The sequence below is a fragment of the Megachile rotundata genome, chromosome 4 (genome assembly GCF_050947335.1).
Source record: "Megachile rotundata isolate GNS110a chromosome 4, iyMegRotu1, whole genome shotgun sequence".
Classification (NCBI taxonomy): domain Eukaryota; kingdom Metazoa; phylum Arthropoda; class Insecta; order Hymenoptera; family Megachilidae; genus Megachile; species Megachile rotundata.
Window position 1 is genome coordinate 19,052,288 of NC_134986.1, and position 8,421 is coordinate 19,060,708.

The window sequence follows — 8,421 nt, forward strand, 5'->3', positions numbered from 1 at the left end:
TGCTGATTCGACCTCTTTGATAAAACGAGAGCGCGAACTCCCTTCGATAAGCGCAGGGTTATTAATAACAGATACAATATGTGACTTTTAACGAATTTTTATAATTTAAAAACTTAAAAATAAATATATCTCCATATTCTAACGTACATATATATGATACTTTCTTCAACAGTTCGATAGGACTATACATGTATAGTGTATAATAATAATACCGTAATCGAGCGCTATTTCGCGCGACAGTCGATCGAAGAAGTACAGTAAAAAATACGTAGATGAGCGCGACGATGATTATGCTAGAAACGATTCAACAGAAACATTCATAGAATCTCTGTAACCGTCATGTACACGTACAATGGTGAAATTTAGATGCATGACAGAAAATGCTGTGCTCCATGAATTATCCAATCTACGTTGTACACGTAAATCAATTTATATACTGATAAAATCTGAATTGCAGTCAAATCACATCATCTTTTCGACAACGTTAAACAACTTCTAAACTGAACATCTCTCTAACGTTTAGATTCGCTATTTAGAAAGATCGAATCTTCTTATCGTTCCGTTAAAACAACTGTTAAATATTTCATCGAGTTTCCTCTAAGTCGTAACATTAACTGAACTGCAACGTTTACAAATTTTCTATAAATACCTTCCAAGGTGTACATTGATTTTTAACACGACTTTTAAAGAGGAAGAAGGGCAGGGGGCTACTGAGTCCTTCCTGGGTATTATTCGCTGAAAATAATCTCTTTCGGTACTGTACAGTTACGAGAAACGATGACTTCTGTTGGTAAGAGGTAGTAAGGGAAGAAGTTTGCCATGATAGGTACTGGAGCATACCGGCGCTAGTAGGTTAGAGTAATAAGGAAAGGTGGGTAGTGAACTCACCTAATTGCTTATACGAGCATTATAAACGCATGGTTCTTTCTACTAACGCTAGTATACGGCATCGATGTAACTTAAATAGTAGGATACGCGAATAAGTTGCTTGCGTTAGTATACTCTGTCACGTACTCCATCGACAGAAATTAAAGTTGAGGAACAAGAGTAGCGTGAGGTCACCATAATTTCCGTTACCAAGAAAAGTGATCGTTGTACGTAACTGTACAGGTGGCGTTTCTTCCGCGATACAACGACAAAATCGCATTTCAATCGTTGCAACACGATCCCCGGTTTCTCTTCCGGTTACAAAATAAAAATCTGCGGTTCCGTGGGGATTGTGCGTGTACATTGATTGCTAGTTTTAGAAGATAGAGAGAAATAGAGAGCTTTCAGCCCGTTCACACAGGTGTATTGCTTTCGACGTCCTAATCGACGTGGCTCTGTTGCGTTCAGCCAACCTGGTCCGTTTCTAGAAAGAAGAATTGAAAAACGATAATCCTTCAGATACCATTTGGAAAAAGCGTTCAGATTTTCGTGTCCATTCATAAATAATTCCTAGTCCGTTCGGACCCTCGAGTCCGTTACGACATGAGTAATCTGAAAGATTAAGCGTCTGAATGTATCGATCCACCTCATCAAGACTCCCAAATTATTTATGAATGGCGTCTCATTTCCAAGCGTTTAAATCTCGTTAGCGTGTCCTTCTTTTGCCCATAATCATCTCTAATTTCGCGTTCCGTACAATTTGGGAGCAGACTTCATGAGGTTCACATCGATTCGCAGCGTTTCGGAAACGACCAGGTCATTGTCTAACGAGATTTAACTGCAATTTTTATTGATCATTCGTGAATTAATGCGAAGAACTTAGGCCTGAGAGAAACAAAACTTCTCGACTATTTTTGATCGTGGAGTCGCGCGTAATAAAATATCATCCCCTTAAACGAAAACATTTCAATTTGTCCAAATCCTGACTTAGGCACATCGAGGTGCAACGTTAGGTTTCTCTTGGTTAAGGGAAACGTTAGCAAAACAGGTCTCTAACTATTCGCCTTTGATCTTGGATGAATCCTTACGGATAATCTAGACAGAAAATATAGGGACAACTCTGAAAGTTTCTCGAGAGAGGAATCCTGGTGAGAACCTAAATAGAAGTCTAAGTAGAATCCAGAAGTTGCCTAGTGAAAACCTAAGCTAACGCCTCTGATATTTGCAAATAAAAACAAGGTCAAATAAATCCCGCGAGTGATGGGACACTTCCTCCCTCACACTTCTCCTTAACCAAAGGAAGTCTAAATTACACGCGATTGTACCTTCTTCCGTAGAAGGCGAATGGATTCGATCTCGTCATTCGGGAAGATGTTCGTACATGATAACGCGAGGTTTTTGACAAAAACGATAAATGTTTCGTCCCTCTCATTTTGGACCCGTGTAGACCGTGCGCGAAGAAATTCGAATAATCACCACAAAGGTGGGCGGTTTTCAGTGAACAAACGCGTACAATTTCGCGTTTAGCGTAAAGTATTAAAAAGTCAACAGTAAGTATTTCGCGAAGTATCCTCTTTTGGTCCGTGTTACGTAATTGATCTCTTTTCGCGTTCTCATCGGATACGTTTCTCCTCTTTCGTATCCGATAGAACGCCACACGAGTTCATTTATTCTGTGCTTCAATTAAGAGTTAGATAAAACTTCTCTGTACAAATATCGTGTAATAAAATCTCGATTAATCTGTAGCTATGCGTTAAATGTATCTTTATATAACGAAAAAGATCGTTGTAAACGAGATTGCCGCGCGACATTTGTAGGCCAACTTCTTTTTGTCGATACGTATAACTGTCTCGCGCGTGAAAATATCTTAACATCGAAACTTGTTTGCTTCTTTTCGCTAAATCACATATTTACTTGCACGATTTTTTCCACGCATACGCACATCTATTACTTTGACGGTATACACATTCAACATTGATACGTTTAGACACCGAATATATCAACACAGAGAACGCCTTCTTTAAGGCGCATCGTACCGATCTACGTAACTTAAAAATAATATTAGCCCCGAGTTAATAGGTAATCCGAATTTTTTATAATTTCGGTGCATTCGTTTCTCTCATGGTTTGATTAGAAGGTACGTGGTAATGCACAAATAGAAGATTACTAAAGAAAGCGTGTCGAGCCTTAGAAAGATATGAAAATTAAATGCTATCGTTAGAAAAGAACTGGTATAGTTGTTAGGTCCCATTATCTTAAATTAGTAATGCTCAACCCTCTCGCTGCATCGCAACCTAGCTGTCTATAACATTTATTCGCAACATTTCAATTTATAATCGTATACAGGATGCTTTGCAAAGATTCTGCCAAGTTTTCGAGCTCTCGATTTTATAATTAATAGTCAGGTATTTAACATTGTATATACACGTAATAGGCAGCGAAAGGATTAACGCGCGAGGAATCTACAAGTACGATCCTGAGAATTCAAAATCAGAAGCAGAAGCTCGAGATGATTGTGTATAAACGGAAATACCCCCACCGATTGCGCTGTCCGAGGTTCCTTCGCCTGTGACGAAATCGGCGACGATCAGCGAATCCTTCGGGACGTTTCCGCTATCACCTTTTAACGTATCTCTTTTGGCCAGCATCTGTTTCAAAACTTTGATCTTCTCTTCTTTCTACAACAGAAGAATAAATTAATGGTAATCCGTTGAATCTCCTTCGATCAGATCTGGGTCTAATAACTAAGCATGATCGATTACGGTACCCGTTTCTGAAACACGCAAACGATTCACGAAGCTAGAAACTGTTCTTACCGCAGCGATAAGCTTCTGAAGTTCATCGTTCTCGCGGAGAAGCGTTTGATACCTTTCCTCGTCCTCCTTCGACATACCTACGTCTGGGTTGTATTTGGATTCAGCCTTGTCTTTAGGGTTCCCGATTACCTCGATCACCTTAGGTACGAAAATTAGAGCCATGCTCAGGAAACAGCAGAAAATAATAGCAAGCGCGACGAAAGCGAAGCTGGCATCTTGTTGGCTGGCAATCACCATCGTCACGGGAGCTGTGATCAAGCAGAGGACTACCACGTTATATATCGACATCCCTACGTATCTGGAATCATTGATCTGTTTAACTTTGATGCTTCTCGTCTCGTAAGCCAAAAACAGCCCGAACACCAGAATGATCCCTTTGTAACTGTACATTAAACCTGAAAGAGAAATCGTAGCTTTGTTGTTTCTTCGTGAAAATTAAGTAGAAAGATTTCTCTTTCAAAGTAGAACGTACCCAACCAAATGTTGTTGTGTACGCTTTCGCAGTGTTCCAATTCGGGTCTAATTCTCGCGTCGTCATCGCCAAATGGCGACGATTCCAACGGAAACGTTTCCATTTTCCTTTGCAAAGGATCGAGCACCTGCCAGGAAACCAACAGCACGATGTCAACTGCCAACAGTCCGCTCACCATCGTGTACAGCTTCCACGGTTGAACCTTCTTCTGTATGGACGAAACTTTTTGTTTAGCCATGAACAACTAAAAAGAATCAAGAACAGGTTAAAGATGAGGATCATACGAGCAGGAACTGCGAACCATGCAAGGGGCGGTGCACACTGCCATTGTAAACTAGAAAAATCGGTCGCACGGTTAATCGATTGCGCGCGTGTATCGGTGTGCATGTTTCAATTATTATTTCCAGTTAGGTCACGTCTGCTGATTCTTCTCGACGCTTACCTTCGCCTGATCGGCTTTCGTTTTTGTCGTCAGCCTATGGACCCGCCATACTTTGCTGAACATAGCTCCGAACGCTAAAGTGAAACCCGTCGACAACATCCAAGATCTGGCTTGACAGACGGCTGGATACTCCCACGGTGATACGAATCTACCATCGATACCCAAAAGAAATACCGACACGAAACATGCTATCACTCCTACCAACATTATGGTGTTGCACACAGGATGAGAGGACATGATCACCCTAAAAAATGAACGACGGTGATTGTTTGAAAGGGTCAACGAGGAATAAGCATCGTACCTTCTATGCCTATTCCAAATATTAAAAATAATCAAGGCAATGGCTATTACGATCCCCACGGATGATATAGTCCCCATACAGATAAACAAAGGCAACGAGACCGTTCTTAGGACAGTTCTCACAATGGTCCTGTCTTGCGGCACTTTACCACCGATCCATCGTTCCATGTTCCTCCACGTAAGATTGTCACTTTGCGTATCGTAGTACCCTAACTTAACATACTTTCCATCGATCACCTGCTCGATTTGGGTCAATGCGATTCTGTCACCTTGCGAGCTGAACGCAACGTATCCCTATAGCACGAAGGATCGATTAAAAATCGTTGGACGTAATACTTTCTTCGCATTTCTATTACGGCCGAAGTACACGTACAGATACTCCTAGAAACTGGGTGGAATTAATCGCGGAGTAAATCTCGTAGGCTATCTCTTTGTCGACGTAGGTAAAGTTCTTCAAGCTCTTTCCCTGTTTACTCAGTTTTTCCATTGTTTTATTAAATGCTGCAATTGGAAACAATATCAAATGATTCGAGTATTGAAGAATTCTAAAGATAATAATTTTCACATATTCAACGCAATTAAATTAATTCGGTCTCTTGCAATGTTCAAATTACACAGAAGCAGTTTCATACCTAACGCTACAGACCAAACAGCATCGTAAGCCAACGGCGCCTCTTGATATCCTTCCGGATATCGATTGTTATCGATATCGTAACCGTCCTCCTTCAGCATTTTGTTCAACCTCTGTCTAAAATCCTCGGATGTCATCCCACTGATTGTCGTGTCATTATTTTGGTTCCACATTAAAGCCTCCGTCGTGAGATGTCCCTCGGCCGCGAGCCTCATTTGATCCTTCGTGCAGGTGATTCCCTCCTTATCCAAGTTCACTTCGAACCAGTTGTCTTCGTACCATCCGATGAAAAACCATACGTAACTTTTACCGTAGAGATTTTGATGATACAGCTCACACAGAACCCTTCTCGCGGCCACGACGTAGAACAGACCAACGATGATCCTGGCATCTTGCCGACGAAGGTTCCTCACCGCGTCCGATGGATCCGACAGAAAGCTCTGACGAGTGACTATTTCTATTCCTGCCTCCTTGCAACGAGCTTCTAAATCTTCTACAGTCTACCAACAGATGTTGACGAGATTATTTTTAATTATTGTATATAAAGTGTGCCGGTACAACGTGTGCAGGTCTTACAGATATGAACACTTCTTCGGCTTGCTGTAAAATCGCTACGCGAGACCAACCGAATTTTTGTAACAATTTGATTCTCGTTGGATTGTGCACCGTAGCGGATGGATGGGTCCTGAACAGCGTGGGGAACCTATTTCGATCGGACAAAGCTGGCGACGACGCACCGTAACATAACTGAAAGAAAAATTTTCTTTTGTTCGTTCTAATAATTTAAAAAATAGATCACACTTACCACAACCAGATTCCACATTTTTGCAGCCTCGGCGACGGTCGTACAGACGGTGCTACATCCTGCTAGCAACATCAGTTTGTGCGGTTTGTTATACAACAAGTTGTACATCACCGATGCACCGAGTCCTGGCTCGCACTTAAACAAGTATAATTCTCTGTAGCCAAGCATTGTTTTTGTAAAAACATAGAAAATCGTTCGACGTACCTCGCTGTCGTTCGAGTGGAGTTTGAGTATGAATCCTGGCAGTAGATTTTTTTCGCGATTGACATCGTCAAGAGCCAAGTTCACAGCTGGCATGCAAGCCTACGGACGATATTAATCTCTTTTGTTATTTGTTTCCAGAAGAGATATATCCTTCCAAAAATTATAGTTAGCATCAACCTACCTGTTAATACTCGAAAATGATCGCTACTTACCTGGCCACCCTGCCACCCACCCTCTCCTGCTATCGGGAAAATACCACCGATATGCAACACATTGTCGGCGTCGTCCGCAGTTGACGAACCCTCGATCGCGTTTGTCAACGTTAAAACAATTAGAAGCATCAACATCGTGTAGCCTGTGAATATTTTTCGCGTATCTATGTAAACGGCCTAAATTTCTTCTACGTTTCCTTTGCTCTACGACACACCCCAGCAGCACGACGTTAAAAACCGTACTTTCTTCGCGTGAATCACAGCCATCGTTGATCGCTGATCGCCTCGAACGGAGAATCACTAATTATTCATAGAGCGACCGTTTCACCCCTGAAGCTTTAAGGCTTCGCGAAAGAGGGTCGTGCACTCGAGAGGATATTCTCGTTTCACGACATTTAAGAACGTGTTTTAGCGTTCTCCATCGTTCACCGGGTCCCTACGCTCCTCCTCGCGCGACACCCCGTCAAATTTTGACTGCGAATAGATTTACCGAAGACAGAACGTTCGCGCGAACTTTCTATTGATCTCATCCCGGCTTCCAAGGATCGTAGTGGGGATAGGGTGGCTCTGTCTTACGCTTTTATCGAAAAATCAATATATAAAAAGTGATTCGATCTGGTGTTCAATTCTGAGGATCACTGATATTCTGAAAATCGAATGTCTTATTTAGCGATTTGGAAAGAAAGATTGACCGCATCCTATTCGAACGATTAGAAACAATTTCGGATCGATCGACTCGATCGGTAATGTCGCGTGCGCTGACGGCGCTGTTATGATTCTGTCACGAAGCGATTTGAATCGTTTGTGTTTTCGTGAGGTTGCGAAGAACGAATTTTATGGAAAAATAGTCTGCTTTTGCATAATGGCAGCACAGCGAGCGCTTCCTCAAAGCAAGGAGGCTTTATTGAAGTCTTACACGACAAGGTTAAAGGATGATGTGAAGTCTATGCTGGAGAATTTCGAAGGTACGTTACTTAACCTCAATTTTTGCTCGAAAACTCGTCACTTTTTAAAGAAAACGTTGTGTAACGCTGCGATATTTGATCGTAGTGTTTGATGATCTTCTATGTCCAATTAAACCGATTGATTTCCTTATATGAAATAGCATGAAATAACAATGTATGAATTCTAACCTATCTGTAACATAAATAACCAACCTAAATTATCTATTTCAGAGATTATAAAACTAGCCAAAGGGGAAAGCGATTCGCAGTTATCTCGTATGACACAATGCGAACAGGATACGTATGAAATGCATGTCAGAGCAGCCAATATCGTACGTGCTGGGGAATCTCTGATGAAGCTAGTGTCGGACATAAAGCAGTACCTGATACTTAACGATTTTCCTTCCGTGAACGAAGCTATAGCACAAAATAGCAAATTGTTTAGAACGAAACAAGCGGAATGCGACCAAAAATTAGCTTCCTTAAGGGACGATATGGCTGCAGATTTATACGACTTAGAAGAAGAATATTACACTTCGATATATAAATAACATTAGCTTTAGTTCCTCGAGACTGTACAAAAGCGTACTCGTCGGTTGGACCATGCATCGATTTCAAACAACAAAAAGAAAAACCGTGATTTGTCTGTTCAATAAACTGTATATATTTATTTAAATAAATAAGAATAGTTTTGATAGTACATTCCTATTTCTTAATTGGGAGCCTGA

General features: G+C 41.3%; 2 protein-coding genes across 5 annotated transcripts; one reads left to right on the forward strand and one right to left on the reverse strand.

Moving 5' to 3' along the window:
• Positions 1 to 81: 81 nt before the first annotated feature.
• Positions 82 to 7,373, reverse strand: GABA-B-R1 (gamma-aminobutyric acid type B receptor subunit 1). 4 transcript variants are annotated; one of them, XM_003699799.3, is made up of 12 exons: positions 6,750 to 7,373; positions 6,538 to 6,636; positions 6,334 to 6,468; positions 6,105 to 6,275; positions 5,530 to 6,028; positions 5,271 to 5,398; positions 4,899 to 5,191; positions 4,598 to 4,841; positions 4,156 to 4,399; positions 3,684 to 4,078; positions 3,407 to 3,545; positions 82 to 1,351 (listed from the first exon to the last, which is right to left on the reverse strand). In XM_003699799.3, the coding sequence occupies exons 1-12, from the start codon at positions 6,882 to 6,884 to the stop codon at positions 1,332 to 1,334; spliced, it is 2,502 nt and encodes an 833-aa protein (XP_003699847.1). In that variant the 5' UTR covers positions 6,885 to 7,373; the 3' UTR covers positions 82 to 1,331. The 4 variants fall into 4 exon arrangements, with proteins under 4 accessions (XP_003699847.1, XP_012146878.1, XP_012146872.1 ...); XM_012291488.2 differs by having other exon boundaries at positions 82 to 3,545; positions 4,156 to 4,363; XM_012291482.2 differs by having other exon boundaries at positions 82 to 3,545.
• Positions 7,374 to 7,506: 133 nt separating this feature from the next.
• LOC100875287 (Mediator complex subunit 22) lies at positions 7,507 to 8,393 on the forward strand. Its single transcript, XM_003699797.3, has 2 exons — positions 7,507 to 7,714; positions 7,925 to 8,393. The coding sequence occupies exons 1-2, from the start codon at positions 7,522 to 7,524 to the stop codon at positions 8,242 to 8,244; spliced, it is 513 nt and encodes a 170-aa protein (XP_003699845.1). The 5' UTR covers positions 7,507 to 7,521; the 3' UTR covers positions 8,245 to 8,393.
• Positions 8,394 to 8,421: the final 28 nt, after the last annotated feature.

What these genes read in the sequence shown, in the direction of transcription:
- LOC100875287 (XM_003699797.3), top strand. Translation starts at nt 7,522, where the DNA reads ATGATTCTGTCACGAAGCGATTTGAATCGTTTGTGTTTTCGTGAGGTT. An exon ending in TATGCTGGAGAATTTCGAAG is followed by an intron (nt 7,715 to 7,924) that starts GTACGTTACTTA and finishes TATCTATTTCAG; the next exon opens with AGATTATAAAACTAGCCAAA.
- GABA-B-R1 (XM_012291482.2), bottom strand. Translation starts at nt 6,884, where the DNA reads ATGTTGATGCTTCTAATTGTTTTAACGTTGACAAACGCGATCGAGGGT. An exon ending in AAATGTGGAATCTGGTTGTG is followed by an intron (nt 6,276 to 6,333) that starts GTAAGTGTGATC and finishes TTTTTCTTTCAG; the next exon opens with TTATGTTACGGTGCGTCGTC. An exon ending in CCCAGTTTCTAGGAGTATCT is followed by an intron (nt 5,192 to 5,270) that starts GTACGTGTACTT and finishes TTCGTGCTATAG; the next exon opens with GGATACGTTGCGTTCAGCTC.